The sequence below is a fragment of the Balaenoptera physalus genome, assembly GCF_965194825.1.
Source record: "Balaenoptera physalus genome assembly, chromosome: 18".
Classification (NCBI taxonomy): domain Eukaryota; kingdom Metazoa; phylum Chordata; class Mammalia; order Artiodactyla; family Balaenopteridae; genus Balaenoptera; species Balaenoptera physalus.
Window position 1 is genome coordinate 70,263,889 of NC_138899.1, and position 25,674 is coordinate 70,289,562.

At 34.3% G+C, this 25,674-nt stretch overlaps 1 protein-coding gene across 8 annotated transcripts in view; it reads right to left on the reverse strand.

The window, feature by feature from the left end:
* The window catches only part of NBEA (neurobeachin), a 610,070-nt gene that overhangs the window by 235,142 nt on the left and 349,254 nt on the right, over positions 1 to 25,674 (reverse strand). For all 8 annotated transcript variants that reach the window (XM_082435483.1, XM_082435487.1, XM_082435484.1 and 5 more), the window contains one exon: positions 5,768 to 5,892. In XM_082435483.1, the coding sequence (XP_082291609.1) occupies positions 5,768 to 5,892 (125 nt within the window). The remainder of the gene's footprint in view (positions 1 to 5,767; positions 5,893 to 25,674) is intronic.

A 25,674-nucleotide genomic window follows, 5' to 3' on the forward strand; every position in this document is an offset into this window, starting at 1 on the left:
TGCTTATTTCTTTCCACTAGACCAGGATTTTTCAACCTTGGTACTACTGATGTTTTGGGCTGGATTTTGGTCGTCATTCTGGGGAGCTGCCCAGTGAATGGTCAGGTATTTTAGCAGAATTCTTGGTCTCTACCCTTTAGGTGCCAGTAGCACACGCTGACTTCCACACCTGTTGAGACACACTGCACTAAACTATGTGCTCTGAGAAGGCAGAAACTGTTGCCTCAGCCTCTGCATTCAACATTTAGTGCATGCATGGCATGTAGAAGATATTCAATAAATGCTTTTAAATTAATGAAGCCACTTGATTCCTCTGAATCAGTTTAAAGCCTTCCATCTGAAGCTTCTCATAAAAACAGGGGAGTTGTTAAAACCTTTGCTGATATGAAAATGCTGTTACACAAAAACTTTAAAATGTGTTTTATAAGCATATTTTATAAGTCAGCATTTATATAATCCATTTAAATTATTTTAAGAGACTATAAAACCATAGGGTGAAGATAAGACTGTATTAAAATATGACACTGGCATCAAAAAGAGCTGAAAGATGACTCCATGTATGTCTTTCTCTCACTTGTAAAAAATTTACATCATTAACTTTTCAATAAATTATTTTAACAATAATCAGATCATCTATTTCATTCCAGATATGAAGATTTAATTAATAATACACCAACTAAAATGGACATATCAATGAACAATAAGAAGACGATTGCTAGAGACTACATGGTACAAACAACAGACCACTAGGTAAAAAAATCAAATCACCTTTTCCAACTATTATAAATGTAAACTCTTCAAAAAACTGAAGTCAGAAAAAATGAAGTCAGATAATTTGAAGCTCCTGTCTCAACTGTATATAGCTGCACTAGTATTTTTTATTCTCGGTGTTTTCTTATTTCTTGATGACTGCAAGTAGCACCTTACAGTAGCCATGCATACACCATCAAAACTAATTTAATTCCAGATTCATTACAGAGCTGCTTTTTATTCATCAAGGTCATATCTTGATGGTTTCACAAGCTTAGATAAATCGGGTGTTAAGCAGATACATCTCTGAGGAACCTAAGGATGTTCTCATTTGCAGTTCTCAGCATATCTTATTATTTATTGCCAAAGAAATGAATGATTAATTTTGTCATCTTTGCTCCATGTTTTTTTTCCTCCGGCTAAAGCAGCCTGCCCTCCTCTGCGACGCCTGATCAGACCTATTTAGGATGATGGCTTTGATCGCAGACATGGAGCTTGAGATCTTAGGCTTTGATGAAACATTGCTCCACTATAATTTCATGGAAAGGAAACAGAGTCCTACATGGTAATTGACAATCAACAAAGACAACCAAACTTATTAAGATTTTAACTATTCTTTGACGGCATAATCTTTCAGCACCAGAAATGGACCAAAATTTGTCTAGTTTAGGTTTTATTTAAACATACAAACAATATACAAAACCCTCCTTTTTCAATCATTTCCTTATGAGCTAATTTGCCCTGAAGAAGAAAGCCCTGCAGATCAGAAGATGAATTTATAGTTTAAAATATTTTCCTTATATTCTTCCATTGCTATGGTCTGTAAAATTCCTGGTAATCAATTAAATTTGCACTTGTATGAGATTTTACTATCAGAAAACACCCAATAAACACATTCAATACATATGAAATTAGAGCATTAAACACCAGCAAAAAAATTTACATGTCTCTAGGTTTTTATTAATCACATTCCAACACCAGAGGCTGAAAGTATATCAAATCACACCAAATCTTTTGCACATGACAACCTCATAAATTATTCAACTCATTAGTATTACTAAGAAGCATGAAAAACTCCATCAGTGTTAAGGATGTTTTCCAACTGAAAAAGGTCAACCAAAAGTTTTAATAATGAAATGGAAGTGAAAGCTTTTCAAAGTAAATTATGAAATACAATAATTGTCCTTTTTGTCTCCTTGGAAATATATCCAATTCTGATTATTTCCTCATTTAAAAGAAAGTATTGTTAATATATTTGTTTTGTGGCTCCAAATAAATTGCCTAAATAGAATGTCATGAAATTTAAATTACAGCTAAATGTTTCTGCCCATCACATGAAAGTTTAACTACAATTTAAGCTAAACTGTTTGAATTAAAGGAAAAGTCAAGTGATTCAAAACATTTTTGTTAAAACATTAAGTTTGCAAATTCAGTTTCACTTCTATTACAATATATTAATATAGGCTCACATTCTTGAAACATAGTGTACTACAGGAACAGAGAGACATGACCAGTGATCAAATCTCAGGGATTGCTTTGATGGCCATGTAAATATTCCCTATTTAAGTAATTTTAGGTTATTCCCTCAGCTTGTACAACTTGGTTAAAATTCTGAAAACTTTGATCACTGATTCAAATACTTCTAGCCATACTGAAAGTTCCATTCATAAAATATTCCTCTGTTCCTAAAACAATTTTGTTGCCACAATGTAGATGAATAGAAAAAAAATTTTGACCATAGATTACTGCAGAGTTTCGGTGCATTTAATGTTTAACTTTCAAGATAGAATTTGAAATACTTTAATTATTTAATAAAGAGGAAGGAATAAATTGAATTTCAATTTGTCCTAGAAACTCTCAAAATTAGTAGGTTTGTGCTATAAATATACCCTTTATCTATGCCTACACAAACCAAAACATTAAATCTTTCGGATGTTAGTCTATACACTGCCAGACTTTAAGGTACTTAAAACACATTTAAATGTTTAATGGCAGGCAGAGTGACCAGATGATGGGCTGAGTTCTGTTAGTTTTACATGAATGTTCTGGCAATATGTGCATATAAAAGCCTTTCTCTAAAATATACAAAATATGTTTTCAATTAAGTCTTTCAACATCTATTTTCATTGGATAAAGTGCTTTGTAATAATTACTGACATTTACTTCCTATTCTTTGGAAGAAATACTTTAAACATAGGTTAGAAGGCACATTAAGAGTTTGGAAGAAGATACAATATTATGTTTTTCTCTTGGCAGTTTGTAATTCCTCCTTCTACTTCTATGTACAGATCACTCCAGGGAGTACTTTCCACTCACCTCTTCACACCCTCCATATTTTACTCCCTACTCTCTACCCACTTCTAGAAGTTCACAAATGTGAAGTCAAAGAGGTGTGCTCTAGAATTGTTTTTGGAGGTAGAATTGTTTCTGTTCTCTTTTGTCTTCCACTACCCAACCTTAACCCCGAGAATGACCACGAAGTAAATCTGGCACGGGTACCATGTAGATGTCCTGAATATTTTATGGCATACGTGTGGTCTTTGTTCTAGATATGTATAAAATAAAAACATACCCTACTTTCCTTTTATCAAAGAACCCAACTCAGGAGGGATAACAGGTTCAGAATACTGCTGATGATCCACTATTTCAAATTCATAAACCACTACATATTTTAAAATACGTTCATACTACGCACAGAGGATGTTTACTATCACCTACATCTTTCATCTGTTTCAAACTCAGAATATTATTTTTTAATTTAGGTTCATTAACAGTGGTTACTATGTTACTAAAACATGACATGACAGTCAGTCTTAAAAAAAGTCAATGTAAAAAATTTTTAAATTTGTTTCTTATAAGCTTTGACACTGGTTTAATAATAAAGACATTTTACAAATTGAACATACAAAATAAGGCATCCATTTTTATAGAGAACCAAAAGAAATATTTTTCTAACAGACCCTTTCTAAAAGCAACCTGTAGAACACTGAATGCAGTATAAAATGAATCCTATATAATTAAGGTATTGGCAACACAGTGTCACTAATAATATCACTCTAGCCTAACCGCTGTTACAAGTTGTCTTTAGATGTTTCTAATTTCAAATGAGATGAATTCAAGATGAATTGATGAAAAAGCCTAAATGGTTGGGAACACAAAATGAAGTTTAAAAATTTTAAGTTCATATTATAAAGCATGCCACTTTAAGTAGATATTTCTAAGAATCTCTTCTGTAGAACATAAAGATAATAACTCATTTTAAGTTGGTGCTAAATCCTTAGGTGCTAGAATCCTTAGGTGATTTTTTTTGAGTTGATTAAAGAAATCCCCCACAGTACAAGTCAACCATAATTTTTTTAAAGCATATCCTCTCCTGTAGTTACTTTTACTGTATAAAGTTACTTTTTAACTTTATCTTAGGTATGTTTCATATGAAATCCTCACATATTTATTTGTGTTTCCAGTCTTAGTAATACCAACTCACAGACTAGTTACATAATAAATTTTAAAAGTTGTGCACATTTTCTTTCTATTGGGATTAAATATTTTCCCTGTTCAATCCATCAAGAACATGAATGGCAATCTGTGTTATATATTACGGTAAATTTTAAAACATATGGCTCACTTATTACTCTCAAATAAATAAAAATTAAAATAATAAAAACCCAAGTGATTGTGAGAACAAAAGTAGTCAATAACAAAAATATATGGACAGTGTTCAATAACGTTATTTTCTGAGTGTATATGGTTTATAAAATTATATGATCAATCAAACTTAAACTTTTTAGAGCATTTAAAAATAGGTGAACTGGGCTTCCCTGGTGGTGTAGTGGTTAAGAATCTGCCTGCCAATGCAGGGCACACGGGTTCGAGCCCTGGTCCGGGAATATCCCACATGCCGCAGAGCAACTAAGCCCGTGCACCACAACTACTGAGCCTGTGCTCTAGAGCCTGCGAGCCACAGCTCCTGAAGCCCGGACGCCTAGAGCCCGTGCTCTGCAGCAAGAGAAGCCACCACAATGAGAAGCCCACCGCAATGAGAAGAGTAGCCCCCGCTCACTGCAACTAGAGGAAGCCTGCGCACAGCAACAAAGACCCAACACAGCCAAAAATAAATAAATTAAATAAATTAATTTTTAAAAAAATAGGTGAACAGAGAGAATAGCCCTATGCATACTTCTTGGTGGACAGCAATCTAAAGTAGCAGCATTTTTAGTTAATTACAAAAAATATTTAGATATTTACTATTTATTGTACATTTTATAAAGGACAACTTAGGGTGCAGTTCTACTGTAGTGTGATAGTGGATGATATCTTTAATGTTGGATGGTCTTTTTCAAACTTTATTTGCAATCCATTGGAGGGCTGGGAACCTAATGGGCATACTGAGGCATGATTTATTTATTAAACTGAAAATAACAGAATAAAATAGGGTTAAAATAGAGAATGCCATATAATGAGATTATCAATAAGACATTTGTTTCAGTTAAATACACAAGTATGTGCATGTGTATATGTATATACATAACAGTACACATATTTGTCTATATATTTCATGTATATATTTATATTCACACAGTATACATATGTATATATACACACATACACATACAAATTATACATAAAAATATATAAATATGAATACACACTTACAGTAGTAAATTTTTTTTTCCACTTTGGGTGAAAAAGTTTGAAAGATCAAAGTTTGAAAGACGCTGAAAAGGACAATGATTTTACTCTTGTTTTAGGCTCTATGAGAAGGATGCTGGGTAATAACCAACTATGTAGAGTCTTCTAATCTATTACAAAGAAGCTGAAGAGTCTAACATACATCAAGTGGAAGAAATATTGGGTTGATTAAGTATAACTTAAACGATGCTGAAGGATAAAGTAGAACATAACATTTTTGGCTTATAACATGGAGAATTTTAAATGTTAGCGAAAAAAAAGAATTATCAACCACAAAGAGTCACCTCACATCCAGGAGTATTTTTGTGTAAGAGGCGCTGGTACTCACCATACTCAATTGCAGCTTTGAGCAATGCTTCAGCATGAGTGGAGCCAAATGCGTTACGGACAAACCGTCTCCTTCGACGAAGATCATCTTCCCAGTAATCCAAACGCCAGAAATCGTGCAATTGGCTAAGAATGGGAAGATAAAAAACAATAATAACTATTAATAATGATGTATAACTGGAAATACATTTTTTCAAGTTATATAAATTCACAGACTGCTTACACAATAAATTTTAAAAGCTTTGCACATTTTCTTTTTATAAGGATGAAATATTTTCTCTATTCAATTCATCAAGAACATGAATGGCATTACATATTATAAACTATGGTAAATTTAACTCTTTTAAATTAATAACTAATATAATGAAATCTTTATTTCTTTGGTCTCATTGGAAAATTAAGATAACTTTTGAGATATTTATGTTTTACAACTGTGTTTATATACGTATGTTTCCTCTACAAATGAACAAAACTTAAAATAGTAACATTCTCATATTTTAGGCATTATAACATTCAGCTCTGCTTTCTTTACAATGTTCTTCCTTCTACTGAAAACATTAATCACTGGGAGTTTAGTAACAAATGCAGCATCAAATTACAAGTATTAATGGCACAGTTTGCATTCTTTTACACTGTTTTTAACAAGGCTTGTAAATCACAGGATAGACCTCACTACAAATAGTTCGCAATTTAATGACCATGGTTTCTTAGTACACTGAATTAAGAACTATAAAATATTGCCCACTTGGATTTGGTGGAAGAATGATTAAAATAATGTGCTGAAATATTCATTGAAATAATTCCCTACTGCCCACAGCAACATGAGAAAAGTGCAATTTTATCCATTATTAATAATACTGAATTAGAGCTGTAAAAAAATGCCAGTATGTGGTAATTGTCTTGGTAAATTATTATTCTAACGCTAACAGAGTCCTTGGTGATTTTACAGCTTTCAGTTAATATAAACCATTAACAGCCATGGCCATCATTGGTAACACTGTCTAAACTATGTTACACTTTAAACAATATTAAAAATCTACGAGATATTTCAGAAACTACTGAAATATGTTTGTTGTATACCAATGGAACATTTCATGGTATCATTTTTGTTTTCAATTTAATTTTAATAAACATTAGTGATAAATGCTACTGCTTGAGAAGTCTGTTTTTCTCTGTATAGTATCTGGAATAATCTGCAATAATATACTCAAAAGATAATATTCTAATTTTCTTGAGCAGCACTATTCATAAAAACATATAAAATACTTTCATAGAAGATTTGATTTCAGTTTTTATTTTGATATTTTACCGTAGAAGAACACTGTGTTTGATTAAGATGGAAACTATATATTTTGCTCATCATTATCTCTCTAGCACAACGTCTGGCACATACTATGATTCTAATAAATATTCAATGAATTAATTAAAACAATTTTTTTTTACTTTGAAAATCTACAGAGAAGTATAGTCATTTAGAATAATTTACTTTTGAAAAAATTTTAGATTTTATGGCTATTTAATTTTGTTTTCTATAACTTAATTGTAAAAGAACATATCAATATAAGGGATATACAAAAAGAACATTAAAATTATAATCATTTAAAGTATAATTTAAGTACTTGTTTTTCTAAACATTATAATTATAATTTTATTTTTCTGTCAAAATAATGATTACCTGGTGATTAATTATTATGAGTAGCGCACCTGTCATTAATTTAAAATAGGATAATTTCTATCCCTACAAATACAGATTAATCCTAGTAGTTTAAAGAAGAAAATGCTAAAATCTTGCTATAATGATTTTCCTTAAAAGTATGTTAAAATTAAGTAACTGAATTCACTAGGAGAGACCTGAGATCTAATGTTTTCTCAAATTTCTGACCACAGACATACTTTCTTCTATTCCTCCCATTAAGAACAACTAAAAAAAAACTTATACGCTACATATAAAATAAACATAACAAAACTCTGAAATGTGGGGGGCAGAAGGCAGACGGGCTAAGGGCCACAGGGCCCAAGGAACAACAAAGTGGTGAGTCCCTGGGTTATCTTTTTGGCTCATATACCCTAGGTTTGGAGGCAAAGAAGCTAGCAACCCAGATAGGCCAACGGGTACAGACAAAAAAAAAAAAAGCCCCAAGAAAAGCATGTTTCTCTAGCCAAAAGACCAGGAAAAGGGCATCCTAGGAAGACAGGAAACTTTTAGACGATTATTTGCTCCAGCCAAACACCACAGAAAAACTATGCCTCTCATTCCCCCCACACACACGAGCAAAGGATGAGTGGGGAGCCTAGATCTGAAGCCTCATGATGCTGTAATGAGGCGCCCTAACATCTAAACTGGGGTGGTATCAGAGAAGGTCATATAGGGAGCCAGGACTTTCATCTCTGCTGGCTGATGACAAGGTATCCCACCCTCAAGGAGTCACTGGAGACCATATGGAGAGCCTGGATTCCCACACCCTGTGGTCAGTAATGAGGCATCCTTCTCTCTTCCCACTGGGGTGGGTCGGGAGGAGACACAGTAGAGAGTCAGGACTTTTACTACTAACCAACAGCAATAAGGCCACCCCCATCAGTGGATACCACGTGCGGAGCTGGAACTCCCACCCCTGCCAAGCCATCATGAGGAGACACCCACTCCCTGGATGTCAGCGGAAGGGAAGTGGGGAACCTAGATTTCTATCTCCACCAGGCAGTGAAGAGGCAGTGCGCCCCACTTGTCCTGGTGGAGTAATGTCAGAGAAAAGTCAACTAAAATAGAAGATTTAAATGAGATAAAAATATCTCAGAAAATTAAAAAAAAAAAATCCAGGTTTCGATCTCAAAATTACTTGTCATACCAGGAACCATGACAGCATATTTCACATTCAAAGCTATGGTGGCCAGAGGAAGTGTAAAAGTTTTGTTATGTGCTAAAAGAACTGTCAACCCAGAATCCTATAACGAGTGAAAATATCCTTTAGGAATAAAGGAGAAATGAAAATATTTTCAGATGATGAAAAAGATTTGTCAGCCTCAGAGCTAGTCTAAAAAAATGGCTAATAGCAATCATGTAAACATAAGGGAAGCAATAAAAGAGGGAACATTGGAACATCAGGAAGGAAGAAAGGACATAAGCAAAGTATAAGTAAATATAATAGGATTTCCTTTTCCTCTTGAGTTTTGTTAATTATGTTTTGCTGTTGAAGCAAAAATTATAACACTGTCTGATGTGGTTCTAATTGTGGGTAGAGGTAATAGTCAAGACAAATATAAATGAGAGAGGGTAAAGGAATGTAAAGGAGGTAAAGTTTCTATACTTCACTTGGGCTGGTAAAATGACACCACCAGTAGACTGTGATGAGCTACGTAGATATGATGTAATAATTAGAGCAACCACTGAAAAAGCTATACAAAGACATGTGCAAAAAATCACTATAGCTAATTAACTAAGAGAGAAATTTGATACATTTACAACTGTATCAAAAAGAATACCTAGGAGTAAAGAGGCGAAAGCCCTGTACAATGAAAACTAAGACACTGAAGAAAGAAATTGAAGAAGACATAAAAAAGTGGAAATATAGTCCTTGCTCATGGATTGAAAGAATTGATATTGTTAAAATGTGCATGCTACCTAAAGCAATCTACAGATTCAATACAATCTCCATCAAAATTCCAATGGCATTTTTCACAGATATAGAACGAAGAATCCTAAACTTTGTATGGAACCACAAAAGGCCCAAAGAGACAAAGCAATTTTGGGAGAGAAGAGCAAAGCTGTGGCATCACGCTCCCTGATTTCAAACTATATTACACGGCTATAGTTATCAAGACAGTATGATATTGACATAAAAACAGACACACAACTTAATGAAACAGAATAGAGAGCCCAGAAATAAACCCACATATTTATGATATTTACGGCAAAGGAGCCAAGAATATACAATGGGGAAAGGAGAGTCTCTTCAAAAAATGGTGTTGGGGAAACTGAACAGTCACATGCAAAAGAATAAAACTAGATCAGTCTTACACCATACATGAAACTCAACTAAAAATGGGTCAAACACTTTAAAACATAAGACCTGAAACCACAAAACTCTTAGAAGGAAACACAGGCAGTAAGCTCCTTGACATTTGTCTTGGCAATGATTCTTTTGGATTTGACACCAAAAGCAAAGGCAACAAAAATAAAATAAACAAGTGGGATTATATAAAACTAAAAAGCTTCTGCAGAGAAAAAAATCAGTAAAATGAAAAGACAACCTACCAAATGAGAAAAAAATATTAGCAAACAATATATCTGATAAACAATATAATATCCAAAATGTATAAAGAACTCATAAAACTCAAAAACAACAACAAAAACACCAAACAACCTGATGAAAAAGTGGGCAGAGGATCTGAATAGACCACAACAATGAAAAATTTTCATCTGTAGTTTCTAAAATCTAAAATCCATTATCTTCTCTCTTTTTTTTTTTGTTTTGAGGGAAGCAAGGATTGGGAAAATTTAGATATTTGTTCTCTGATTTGTTCTTCTAGTATTTCCCTCATTTTCTTTGTGGAAATTAACCTAATATTACTGAGAGTTCAGTCTTTGATAATATTTGGGGTTTTCAATATTTGAACAGACATAAACTCTTAAAAAAAAAACTTTGTTTCTTTAAAACCATGCTTGTTTTTCTAATTATAGTTTAAAGATAGTGGAACTGAGTATAGATAAAATAATGATAGGTACTGAGAGTTGTGCTTTCAACTCTCAATAACATTAAACAGTATCATTCATTAAAATGGATACTCACTTATTTCCTTCTCTCCTTCCTTCAATGTTTCCATTCAAAAAGATATTTACTGAGTACTTATCCTGTGTTAGGCAATGCTCTTGGGGCTGAAGATATAACAGCATAATATGTATAATAAGATATATTCCTTTCCTTTTATTCTCACTCACACGTTCTTCACTCTGCTTTCCCACTGAAATTTAATATATATTATTGACCCTTTAACTAAATCGCTCCTCTACCACTCCACCTATTTAATATTTCAACATAATAAGATACACTTTGCCATATTCTTTTGTAAATGTGAGGCATTCCAGGAGAAAAGATAAAAATAGAGACTACTCTAATAAGTTTTAACTCTAGATGTGATTGTTATTAATAATTTGTAAGCACAATCAAAAATTTTTACTCTGTGATATGCCTATTTCGGTCAGTATATTTTGAGTACTCTAAGAGGTTCTTTTAATACCTTAAGTTAGGTTGACAAGCACTTCTCTTCTTGAAGGAGGGCTAACTTAGATTTCCTGCACTTGGAGAGCATCCAGGTGGACACATACAGAAGCCACTGTGCCATCATCCCCATGGTGGTGCAGGTAGTCATGCTGCACTGAAATTCTGCTTGGATTTGCAAGTTTTTAGCAGTGATAATCTCATATGTGATACCTCTAATGATGTCACCTGGGAGGATGAATGTGATATCATATGTATTATTTCCCACTATTTATTTATTTTGGTCCTTACAGCTATGTTTTTGCCTTTCATGACTGAATTACAGAAACACTGAGTATCATATATACGTTTTGTTCAGGAGTGTGATTTTACAAGTATAGTACATAATTGCTAGAAAAGAGGAGGTAAAGAGCCAGTAACTAATGAAGGGAAGATTCCCAGTTAGGTTGTTTTATGATAATTAATGTTACTATTGATGTAATGGTGTTCATTAATTAGAATTTGGTGTTATTTTAGCATAAATAGGGTTCAGGAAATCATGATTTTCCTCCATGAAATTTTTGATAGTTATATTTTAGACTTACGAGAATGCACTTAATTTTCTTAAAAGGGATCCCTCCTCCCCTCCCAGGAATCAATCACCTTCATAAGCTGGAGGGAAAACTGAATTTACCTGGTAAAGCATAACTGAACTGTTAATTGGTTACTTGATATTTGATAACAAAAACTATCCAGTGGAATAGAGAAAAGAGTGAAAGGAACAAAGGAATATCTTGCTAAACATACACACAAAATTCAGTAAGAACTCGAATCCCTGCTTGGCTAAAGAACTGGTGGTGATCACTGAGGTCAAGACTTCTGTGCATGACTTCTAATCCTACCAAGAACGACCAAAAACACAAATGCTAAATGAGAGACTAATAGTTAAAAATTGTTATCCTCTCCTCCTCTGGACACTGTAGATTACACTCCTCCATCTGTTTTGAAATAAGGCATGCCCATGTGACTTTCCTCAGCTAATAAAATGTGAAAGGTGAGTCACTTCCAGACAAAAGTTTTAAGAGCCAATGAAAATTTGCCATGTTCCCTTCCCTCCACTGTAGGAATGAAGAAAATAAGCACTGATGTGGAGTCTCCATCATTTTGCATCTCTGAGTGACTTCGAGGAGCAGAGCTTCCCTGTGGTTCCACGCGGAACATGTAGTATGAGTGAGAAATAAACTTTTCATGTGTTGAACTTCTGAGATTTGAAGGTCCCATGTCACTGTAGTAAATCTAACCCCAGAATTGAGTAAGTTCCTAGAATAATAATACTTACAGAGGGACCAATATTTACTGAGAGATTATTGTATTCCAGGTACTTTTCTAAGCATTGCACATGTATTAAGTCGTTTACTCTTCATAAATTCCCTTTAAGGTAATTGAACTCATTTTACAAATTAAGAAATGGAGACACAGGAAGGCTAAGTGATGTGCCCAAGATTAAGCAACCAGTAGGTGGCAGAAGAAGTATCTGTCCTCAGGCTGGCTGACTTTCTAGCTCACGCCACACTGCATCTAACTGTAAAGAGAGCAACCAAGGAAACAAAATATCTTGAGGATATTACACTTAAAGCACCAGCACAGCTGTTTCCCGCTTCTTTATAACCAGAACTAATTATTCTGAATGAAAAATGATACTTGTGAAGTAGGTAGAATGCTCTGTGTATATTGCATATGTTCATTCCTTTAGTCAACAAATATTTATTGAACACCTAAGAGCCAGGGATAGGCTAAGTACTAGACATCCATAGATGAATAAACTGACTTGATTCGTGCTTTTGTGCAGCTTTCAGTCTATTTCATAATTTAAATAAATAAACATAGTTAATTTTTTGTAAGTGTTAAGAAGGAAACAGATGAGATACTCTCTTTAATAAAAATGGGGAACCAACTTACTGCATAAGTGAATGTACAAGTAAACAAGTGTGAGTATGCTAATGAAACATGATTACAAAGTATGTTGGCAAAACAAACTGTATTTATTGGCACTCTTAGTTCTTCATAAGAAAAATCATCAGCCTTTTATTAACATGTCTTGTGGGCTATTTAGTCAATTCCTAGTAACATATATTACCTCAATGCTGTAAGTGTGTGTGTGTGTGTGTGTGTGTATGTACATGCACTCTCATCTAAAGGATATATCTACACATATACATTTGACATATGTCTTAAGCCATTAATACTGTTCTGACTCTCTTATGTATTACTAAGCACTTCTTCCAGTCTCCTTTCTCTGACACACTTACATCCTCTCTGACCTAAGGTCGTGTATTATATCTGATAATTTAATTACAAATTGATTGTGAAGCTCCTGAGAAATGTATTCTTCCTGTCTTTGAAAAGTGTACTCTCACATCCTGACACTGTAAAGTCATAGTTCACAAAGCCAAATCCTAGTCTTCAGTCCAGTCTTTCCAAGTCAGGCTAGTTTGTTCTCTCTCCCTGTATTACTGAACCTGGAAGGAAAGATAGGATTCCAAACACACCACTGGGGACGCATTACAGCTGTCTGTCTATATCATTTGTTCCCATGCATATCAGTGGGGAGTAGTTACTGTGAATGATGATTCTTGAGAAACTTTATGAAATATTTTGGATTCACAGAGAGGGAGATAGTGATTGATGAACGTATGTGAATTAAACTAGGTTTCCAATGAACTATAATGACGCTTTAGATGAAAAAATAGTGAATATTATTAAAGTGTGTGTTAGATTGCACAAGCCATACTTAATAGTGAGAAAAGTTTTGTTAGCAGCCAAATCAAACATCTTAAAGGCATGAAAAAGAAAGTGGGTAGGAAAGTAAACTTTTTGTCTAAAATTTTGTTTCCATTACAGGTTTCTTATTTTGACCCAAGTTGTGATCTAACTTTCTGCTAATGTTTCTGTTCTCTCTGGATGGTCCCATGTGTAGCTTAGGCTACCTACTCCCTTCCTTTCCCCTTGTATTGTTTACTGCAGCAGCAATCCATTGCACTTCTTTGCATCACATTTGCTCCTAATTTCCTTTTTTATCAAAAAAAGGAAAAGGTAATATCATTTGGTTAAAGTATAATAGTATAACCTTAGTCACAGTGCATGAAGAGTAAAGCCTTGCAGAATAAAATATACTACACAGGAAGATTCTTAGTTTACTTAAGGTGACCTTTGAAAAGCCATGTTGATGTTGTCCAGTAATTTTAAAGAGAGATATATTTATACTGTAAGTTTGAAGGCAGACAAATGCCTATTTGATAAAGGGCAGAGCAAATCATTCAAGAAAAAAATCATTGCGTCCTTAAAATAATCATATCTGAGGGCTTATATTTCTTTTTTATTTATTGTTGCAGAATGAAAACTCTACTAATAGAGTACTGGATGTTTTGTTTGATTCTTTAATTTTCTTTTTCTTTTCTTCTCTTTTCTTACAGAAAGCAGTTTTCTGGGGACCAAAAATATTTAGGTGACTCCTTTTGCTTTTTGGGTGCACCACCACTCCCTATGAGCCTGGTTTTCTGGTATTGTAAGGAATACAGTGGTTTTATAGTATTTAAGGGATAGTTTTCCATGTGAAAATGATAGATGAGAAAAATAATCCCCTAAGCATCTGGTCAGGTTCTATACGCTACTGCAAGACACCAGAGCAGCTATTGTGTGTTGTGCAGGAAACTGGGCTCAATTCTTACAAAATACTTATTTACCATGTTTGTAAATTCTGAATCTCCGCTAAAGGAGGAGGAACAAATTTAGGAGTTGAGTATCCAGACAGAGCAGTAGAGTTGGTTCTTGAACTTTCCTTAATCTAGAGCTGAAGAGGAAGAGCCTCCCAACAAGAATGCCACTAACTCCTTTCTTGTAACAGTTACATTTACTAATGAGGTTGCCTGGTGGGATAAGAAAAGGTTTGGTTCCAAAAAATGGAAAGATTTTAATGATAAAACAGTTTACCGGACATCTTCATTTTTATAACTTTCACTTCTTAAACTCTTTTACTTTATTAACATCTGAAAAAAAGTAGTGGCTCCAACATCATGAACAATTAAATAAGGAGGCAGGGCTGGAAAGTAGAGAAGAGAAATAGTTTCCAAGAAGAAAAAAAAAAAACAACTTTATTCAATGAGCTCTCTATGACCCACCAGATTAGCAAATGTTGAATTGCATTTTCACTCTTTGTCTTTGCATCTTTAACCAACTACTCTTCTGGCTCAGGCTTTATTTATTTATTTACTTTTGGGCAGCAACATACAAAGCTTTTTAGTGAATAGCTACACTCTTTTTTAAACTTTTTCCTTTCCAGTAGAGCTAGTCTCAATTTAAGCAGTCTTAGGGCAGCAATAATTACTTTTATCTTAATTAGGAAAATTGTAAAATTCCTTGTGAAACACTTAATTCTATACAGCAATTCTATCCCACTTGACGAAAGTAGATATTCTTTCATCCTAATAATTACTGCTGTGGTGAATAGGCTTAATTATTTTTAGAAATTATAATTAAAAATTCTTCCCCATAAGACTTCAGAAATTGATCACTATAAGAAATCACAGGAAAGGATTTGCTTAACTTTGAGGAATATCCTTATGCTACAGAGTACAATTTTCAATTATCTTTAAAATTATATCTATTACTGCAAAGTAAATGTTTTTTAAATAGCATAAAATATTTCATATAAAATGTATCTTATTAGTTATATAACATTTATTGATACATGCCTGCCTGGTATTATTTAAAATTAAGTTTATGATTTTCACTGTTGCCTTCTCTAAACCTCAGTTACTTCATTTACAAAATGGGGATAAATAAAACCTACTTTATAGAATTGTTGTAAGGAATGTATTTAGAGTGTTCAGCCCAATGCATGGTACACAGAAGTCAGCAGCAGCAGCAGGAGGCAGCATAGTTAGAAAAAGGTTCAAATCCCAGCCCTGACACTCACTATGTAAATGACAACCTGTCTGAGTATTAGTTTTTTTATCCACACAGGAGTAGTAGTTCTCATTAATGCTCTTCGTTCAGTGCTTGCTACAAGTCCACCAATAAATGGTAGTTATATCAGCTGTTATACAAATTTAAGTGTATACAGTTTTGTATTTCTATCAAACTAAAACAAGAAGTTTTCCAGAAATTCAGATATATTTTTGAAAGGTCTAACATTTTTTAATGCAACATTTAACTGCAGTGACAGATAAGCAGAAGTAAATCTTTTAGCCTGCTCTGCAGGGTCCGTGGAGTGCCCCTCTTTCCAGTATCATCACCCTTATTGCATTATTTAGAACCTCTAATCCTCTCAGATTGTCCCCCAAACTTGTGCTGTTCATTCCTAGTTATGTGCTGTTCCTCTCATTAAAATGTTTATGCTTATCCAATTAGCAATTAATTGTGTATTACTCTGCGATGTTTCTATGTTTGTTCTGTATCACATGCCAGTCTTCCCTCTAAAACATCCTTGCTTATAAATTTGACAATTAAACATTTGTTTATATTCTGGTAGATCTCAACTGTTCATTTAATCATGCATTTACACTTTCACTCTCTTACTAGATTATAAACTAGTGATCAGGGTATTTGTCTTACGCAGCTTTGCAACTCCACAGTACTTAGAACAGTTTGCAAACAGGTATGCAATAATATTTGTTAATTTAATTGCTCTCTCATGGTGTTTTCATGTAATAAAATTAGATTTAACTTTTAAAACAAAACTATGACAGAGACAAGTCTTGAAAGGCAGAGCAAGGCTACTAATTACTAAACATGCTAATGAATTTTAACAAAACCATATATGGCCTTTTCAGCTTTTACACTAATACACACTAAGTGGGGTGGAAGTAGTTATCAAACTACTGACAATGGAACTAAAAGTATCACTTTCTTAGTAGCTTATCATGCCTTTGTAGAAGGAATGATTTGCCAGTATCATATTTAACCCAAATAGGAAAATACAACAGCAAATTAGGAACATGGAGACAATTTCATGAGCCTTTGTGAAGTTTGCTTTAGGCTACACGATCATTTCAGTGATCAAATGCAAGCTGGTCCATTTGTATTTGATTCTTTCTGTTATTTGTGAGGCATGCCAAAGAAAAATGTTTCTGTCCAAAACAAGTTATCTAACACATTTATTTTAAATTAATTGAAAAAGTATGCTTACTTGTTTCACAATTAACTTTCTATTTACAAAAGCTCTTAACTCTGTTGACACTCAATTTTGTCCATTCAGAAAACAACCAAATCCTACACCCTCTCTACTTTTTTTTCCCAATAAATATCAGTCAAAAATATAAAACCGGTTTTCAAAGTAAATTTCCTTCCCTGATTTATATTTGTTACACTAACAGACAAGAAAGGAAAACACCCACTACTTGAGCATGAATACAGCAAACCTTTCATGATATATTTACCCCTAATTCTCATTAATGTACATAAATATTTTAAAAACCTGTACTCACAATAGAGGAATAATTCTGTTATTATTTTAAAACTGGTATTTAAAAATAACATTTAATTTTGAATTCATTTTTAGTGTTCAGGTATAAAGTGTTTTTCCAAAGGGTAGCATAACACATGTGCTTATATAATTTAAGTATATTTAAATATTCACCTCAATATTCATGACTCATTTATTAGAATTACATTTAAATTAAGTTTTCTATTAAAATGTAATATTTAAAATTTTTTCTTATTCACTTTTTGAGAGGCTTTAAACTATTTTCCCAATTTAGATAAGTTTCTTGCATAAACTTTTACTTTTATTTTGACTCAACTTTCAAAATTTAAATAGTTCATGTAAATTTGATACTAATTAGGACATACCAATAAAAGATTTGTTCTGCAGGTATACACATCCTTTTATTACAGATGGACAGTTGTTACTCAGTATTTAATCAATTTCATATTTCCTCTTTTACATAAAGACAGCTTATATGCTTAAAACAATGACATAAAGACATGACTAGAAAACTCAGCACACAGCTCAAAATTCACCAATCCATATATATTGATTTGACCTTCAATGGAAGTTTTTTTGAATCTAAATATAAATAATGAGGATAAAGTGATATACAGTTTAGCTGATAATAAATGACCTCTGTCTTCCCAAAAACCATATTCTTTCTAAAGCAATAGATAGATATGATTGATTAATGAACTATTTAAAGATGGCAATAACCCTTTGCAAAATACCAAAAAACTTTTCTCTTACAATTGCCTCAAGACAGAGGTAAAGACTATTAAAAAATGTTTTAGAATACTGTCCCATATAGAAAAACTCAATTAACAAAGCCCCTAAACAGGGCTCTAGTGAAGAGTTTCCTATGCAAGTGGAAATCTGCATTAAACAAAACTGTTTAATTTTCTTTAATTCAACATCCCAACTCAACATCCCAAACTCATTTGACCATGTAATACTTTACTCAAGTAACACTTATTGACAGCCCTTGGATCATACTTCGGAATATGTTGTCAGGGATGTGGTGATTTTTTTCATTTAAAACTATTAGGTAGGACTTCCCTGGTGGCACAGTGGTTAAGAATCTGCCTGCCAACACAGGGGACATGGGTTCAATCCCTGGTCCGGGAAGATCCCACATGCTGCGGAGCAACTAAGCCCGTGTGCCACAACTACTGAGCCTGCACTCTAGAGCCCACGAGCCACAACTACTGAGCCCACGTGCCACAACTACTGAAGCCTGCGTGCCTAGAGCCTGTGCTCTGCAACAAGAGAAGCCACCACAATGAGAAGCCCGTGCACCGCAATGAAGAGTAGCCCCCACTCGCCGCAACTAGAGAAAGCCTGCATGCAGCAATGAAGAGCCAACGCAGCCAAAAAAAAAAAAAAAGGATAAAGAAGTTAAAAAAAACCCTAAAACCATTAGGTACTATAAGCCAGGGGCTGATCAGTATGTTAGCTCACTCATGCAACCTCCCACTTGCTCATGAGGGCAGAGACCTCTTCTGTCTTGATCACTGCTGTATCCCAGTCCTTAGAAATAACCTCTATTATAGGACCTGTTTTCAGTGACTACTATCCTCTAGTACCTGTGTTAGGAGTTAGGCCAATAAAGATTAGTAAGGAGTATTTTCTATTTGAGAAGATGAGGACAAGATACAAACAATTACAATATAATGTGGTGAGTGATGTTTGAATAAAGTGCTTTGAGGGCAAACAAGAAAGACTTATGAATTTGCCTGGAGAGGTCAGGGAGAGATGATGCTAGAAATAAGCCTTTAAAGAATAAAGAAGGATGTACCAGGTGAAGGAGGAAAGAAGAGGTATGGACCCTGTGCTACAGCCACACTGAAAAACTATAACCCTAAAGTTTCTAACTCTAATAACATTGATTTTATAGTGATTTTCTCCTTTTATTCTAACATTGGAGTGCTCCATAAATAAATGAATGGATAAATGAATTTTGTTTCAGTGAGATTTGTGATTATATCAAGCATTCCATAGTTTGAATCCCATCCAAACATTCCCAGGGAACTTTCCAGTCTACAAATTCCAGACTAGAAATGGTAAAATACAGAAGAAGAAAGGTTATTGTGCACTGAGGCAGTAGGAGGAGGAAGGGTTGAGCCAGACTACAGACAGCATCCAGGCCTGTGTGAAGTTTTTTGATCATCTTTGATATTCTGAACTCTAAAGTTATTTTCCCTCTTTGTCTTTCTCAAGGTTTTGTTACGATGTTTTAAAAATTTTATCATTTCTCGTGCTCTGAAAAAATCAGGGCATGCTAGATGTCTCTGTTTTCTTTTTTGTGACTCTCTTTGAGCTAATGTTTTCTGAGGAACAAATATGAATTAGGCACCATATTATATTCTATAAACATATCATTTAATCCTTATAACAGTTGTATGAGATGTATATTAACCCCAAATTTCACAGATAAGGAGAGGAGGGTCAAGAACTCATACACCAAGCCCAACCAGCAGGTTCAATATTCAAAAAACACATACTTATTTAATGGCTATACTAGAACAGGCACTATTTCTAGGCGCTAGGGATACAGTAATGATCAAGACCGAAAAGATCTCCGCCCTCATGGAATTTACATTTTCATGGAGGAAACAGACAATAAGTATGTAAAAAAAAGTTTCAAAAAGGATAATAAGAAGAGTTATGATGAAAATAAAGCTTAGTTATGGGATATAGAGTGACTGTATTACATACACTGTACTTAGGGAAAGCCTCTATGAGACGGTAACATATGAGCAGATATCTCAGTGATGAGAAGAATCCTGTCACCCAAAGACAAAAGGTAAAGGCATTCTAGACAGTAGAGAGAGCTAGCTGAGAAGGCATTACACTGGATATGAGCTTGGTATGTTTGAGTACAGAAAGGATGTTAGTGTGGCTTAAGCTTAGAAAATAAGAGGATCAAATGTGTTCTGAAATTAGAAAGGTGCAGGATCATTTAGGATTTTGAAGGAGTCTTTGGAAGAGTTTAAGAAAGGAGTAGTAATAAGATCTGATTTATCCTTTATCTCACTTTGGCTGCTGTGTGAGGAAAAAATCAGTACAGGGTTAGTGTGGAAGCTGAAAGGTAGGTTAGGTAGGAGGGTGCTGGAGAAGTTGAGATGGAAACAGTTGCGGTAGATAGCACTGGAGCTGGAGAGAAGACATCAGATTTTGGATATATTTTATAGACAGAGCCAATAGGAACAGCTGACATAATACAGAGGCAGAGGAAAGGGGTATTGGAAGAGTGGTGAGGAAAAGAGAGGAATGAAAAATCACTCCTAGTTGGAGGCATAAGCTCCTAATAAACTGAATCTTCCACAGATAACAACCATAAAATCTGAGCAAACTAGAAACAACAACAACCGGAGAGCTGTGCAGAGTAAACAAAATCAGTGTGATTCTGCAGGGGTGTTAAAATTGAAGGAAGTGATCAATACAGGGTGAGTTCTTCATTTTTGAGGGTTTGTCTCCAAGGCAGCTACAATCATGGCAATGATGCAGGTGACTGAAACTGATAGAAAGCCTGCTTCTGGACATAGGAACAAAGGGAAGGAGCTTGAGGTAGATAGGAATGCTGGAGAGTGAGGTGGGAACCATGAAAAAGAGAGTGCCTGAGAAGGGGAATGCCAAATTCTATGTTTAAATCCTTTTCAAGTCTCTTGCTGGATTGTGAACTATGCATGAGTAAGACAGACAAAAGTAGTCTGAACTAAGATCTGAGCCACAACCCACTGTAGATATGACAGACTTTACACAGTTTGAGTCTAACCTAGTTAACTGCCTGCTAAAAGAATAACATCAATACCCCTTAGAGGAATATAACAGAATCTAGTTTCTACCACATAACATTTACAATTTCTGGGATACAACAGAAAGCTACAAAAAGCTGGAAAACTATGACCCATTTTCAAGAAAACAGATAATCAATGGATGTCAACCAAAAAATGATTCAAGTGTTGAAATTATTAGACACGGGCTTCAAAGTAACTATTATAATGAAGTACAGGAAAACACAATCATAATGAATGAAAAATAGGAAATCTCAGCAAATGGAAAATTTTGAAAGAGAAGCAAATCAAAATTTTAAAATGCAAAAGTAAAATGTCGGAAATAATAATTCATTGGATAGGTTTAATAGCTGAAGGGAAATACAGAGAAAGTCAGTTAAACTCAAGATTTATCAGTAGAAATTATCCAGCCTGAAGGAGAAAGAGAAAAATGATTGAAAACACTAACAGAGACTTAGGTATTTGTAGTAAAATATCAGAAGGTCTATCGTACATGCAACTGGAGTCCCCAAAACAGAAGAGAGTGCAGCAGAAAACTATTTAAATAAAAAATGGCACCAAATTTCCCACATTTGGATGGATATAAATTGACAGATTTAAGAATTTGAGTGATTCCCTAGAGGATAAAGGTAAAGAAAACCACACCTAGGGAACATCATAGTCATGCCGTTGAAAACCAAAGATAAAGACAAAATTCTGAAAGCAGCCAGAGAAAAATACACATTACATATAGGAAGGAAAAAAACGGAGCGCAGAAAACAGTAAAAAAAAGTCTTTAAAGTTCTGAAAGAAAAATAATATACTATCAACCCAGAATTCCACACCTAGTGAAAATATCCTTCTAGAAGACAAAATAATCACCTTTGCCGCAAAAGAAAAAGTATGAGAGTTCACTGACAATAGATCTGCACTATCAGATATGATAAAGGAAATTCTCAGTCTGAAGGAAAATGCCAGATGGAAACTTGAATCTTCTGAAATGACCAAAGAGCACTAGAAATGGTAAATGTATGGGTAATATAAATATTTTCCCTCCTAATTTTGTAAACATATATATGATGCCAAAGCAAAAATTATGATATGCTCTTGTGGTATTCCTAAGGTAGGCAGGTGTAATAATATATTATACAAGAAATAGAGCACAAAGGATTCTCGGCAGGGTATGTGGCAGGTAAATGGATTCATAGGGTTACAGGGTTTTTAAATTTTACGTGAAGTGGTACACTATTAAATCTATGTAGATTGAAAACTAAGGTGTATAAAATAATCCCTAGATAAACCACTTGAAAAATAGAGCTAAAAAACCAATACATAAATTAAAATGCAATTCTAAAATATAGTCAAATAATCCAAAAGAAAGGCAAAAGGAGGGGAACAAAGAAACAAAGAAACAAACAAAAAAAACAGAGGAGACATACAGAAAACAAATATTAAAATTATAGAGCTAAATCTAACCATATCAACAATTACTAATTATTAAATGCTAATAGACTAAATATTCCAATTGGAAAAGAGATATCAAAATTGATTAAAAAGCAATACCCAACTAGATGCTGTGTACAAGAGATGCACTGAAAATACAAAGACACAGATGGGTTGAAAGCAAATGGATGGAAAAGGATATATAAACAATAAGCATAGGAAGCTAGAGTGGCTCATCAAAAAATCTACAAACAATATATGCTGGAGAAGGTGTGGAGAAAAGGGAACCCTCCTGCACTGTTGGTGGGGATGTAAATTGATACAGCACTATGGAGAACAGTATGGAAGTTCCTTAAAAAACTAAAAATAGAACTACCATATGACCCAGCAATCCCACTACTGGGCATATACCCTGAGAAAACCATAATTCAAAAAGAGACATGTACCACAATGTTCATTGCAGCACTGCTCACAATAGCCAGGACATGGAAGCAACCTAAGTGTCCATCAACAAATGACTGGATAAAGAAGATGTGGCACATACATACAATGCAATATTACTCAGCCATAAAAAGAAACAAAATTGAGTTATTTGTAGTGAGGTGGATGGACCTAGAGTCTGTCATACAGAGGGAGGTAAGTCAGAAAGAGAAAAACAAATACCGTATGCTAAAGCATATGTATATATATGGAATCTAAAAAAGAAAAATGGTTCTCATGAACCTAGGGGCTGGACAGGAATAAAGATGCAGACGTAGAGAATGGACTTGAGGACATGGGGAGGGGGAAGGGTAAACTGGGACCAAGTGAGAGAGTGACATGGACATATATATATACTATCAAATGTAAAATAGATAGCTAGTGGGAAGCTGCTGCATAGCACAGGGAGATCAGCTCAGTGCTTTGTGACCACCTAGAGGGGTGGGATAGGGAGGGTGGGAGGGAGGCTCAAGAGGGAGGGGATGTGGGGATATATTTATACATATAGCTGATTCACTTTGTTATACAGTAGAAACTAATGCACCATTATAAAGCAATTATACTCCAAAAAAGATGTTAAAAAAAAAAAAGAAGAAGAAGCTAGAGTGGCTATGTCATTAACAGGCAAAGTATATTTTAAAACAGGGAGTATTACCTGAAATAAAGAGGGATATATAATCTTGATAAAGGGGTCAATTCTTCAAGAAGATATAATATTCCTGGTATTTAGCTAATATCAGAGCCTCAAAGTACGTGAAACAAAACTGACAGAATTAAAGGAAGAAATAGATAATCTCACAATGATACCAGGGGATTCTAATACCCCTCTTCAATAGATAAAACGAGTAAACAAGAAATCAGTAAAGACACAGACCATATGAGCCATATTATCAACCACTTTGACCTAATTTAAATTTATAGATGGGTATGCTCAATGACTAAAGGATGCACACCATTTTCAAGTGCACATAGTATGTTCCCCAAGATATGCCATATATACTAGGTCATAAAGCAACCTTTACATTTAAAGTAATTGAAATTATAAGGAGTATATTCTTTGACTACAATGGAATAAATAACAACAAGATATCTATAAACACCCCAAATATGTGCAAATTAAACAACACACATAAATAATACATAGGTTATTAAAGAAATAAAAAGTAGGAAATGTTTCAAACTTGATGATAACGAAAATATAACAAATGTGAGATGCAGCTAATGCAGTGAATAGGAAAAAATTTATAGCTTTAAATACTTATATTAGAAAAGAAGAAAGTCTAAAAACAATAACCTAAGCTTGCATCTCAAAAAACTAGTAAATGAAGAGGAAAGTAAACCTAATATAAGTAGAAAAAAAATAATAAAGGTCAGAGCAGAAATCAGAATTATTATCTGGCAGAGAATTTGTTAATCTAGCTAGCATAGGTTTGGAAATCTCCCAAGACTGAGTCTGTGTTCTGTGTTTATGTGTATGCATATGTTATGCAGAGGAGACAGCAGGATCTAGAGCCACTAATGCCCATTTTTACAACGAGTTTGGTAATACGAGCTCTTGCTCGTATAGCAAGAAGAATAAATTTGTATCAATTCTTTGAATTTACTGGTAAATTAGAATCAGACCATTTTCATTTAATTTGGAAAATCTTTACAATAACAACTTGAAAAAACTAAAGTTTTAAAATATTACAGCTTTACTGTGACACATAAATTTTCATCAATTATTATATACATAATTTAAGCTCTACTGTAAGACCATAAATAAGGAAAGAAAGAGGAAGGAAGGAGGGGAAGGAAGAAAGGAGACAACAGAATTACATCCTCCCTTGTGTCCCGAGGTGACAATTCTTTTCTTCATTGGTAAAGAAATACGTAAGTTTCTGGGGACTTCCCTGGTGGTGCAGTGGATAAGAATTTGCCTGCCAATGCAGGGGACACGGTTTCGAGCCCTGGTCCAGGAAGATCTCACATGCTGCAGAGCAACTAAGCCCGTGCGCCACAACTACTGAGCCTGCTCTCTACAGGCCGTGAGCCACAACTACTGAAGCCCGCGTGCCTAGAGTCTGTGCTCTGCAAAAAGAGAAGCCACCGCAATGAGAAGCTTGCACGCCACAACGAAGAGTAGCCCCTACTCGCCGCAACTAGAGAAAGCCTGCACACAGCGATGAAGACCCAATGCAGCCAAAAAAAAAAAAACAAATACGTAAGTTTCTGTTCCTAGAGGCAGTGTTTTCTGATCTGTATAGAGTCCCGCTTAAGTGTTCCCTTGTATGGTGGAGACAGATCAGTCCATCACTGATGAGGAGCAAGATAGAAAATAATCAGGTAAGACATTTTCTGGAATTAACTCTCTGGTCCTTGGCTATACAAAGACATATAAATAAGTTAACTAAACAATCTCTTCCTTTTCAGAAGGACAAGATATGTTATTTCCCTACAGTTAGTACATCTGTCTAGGTATGATGATACAAAATAGTTCAAATAGAAAGGTAAGCCTTAGTTACTGTGATAGGCTGTATCTTACAATAGA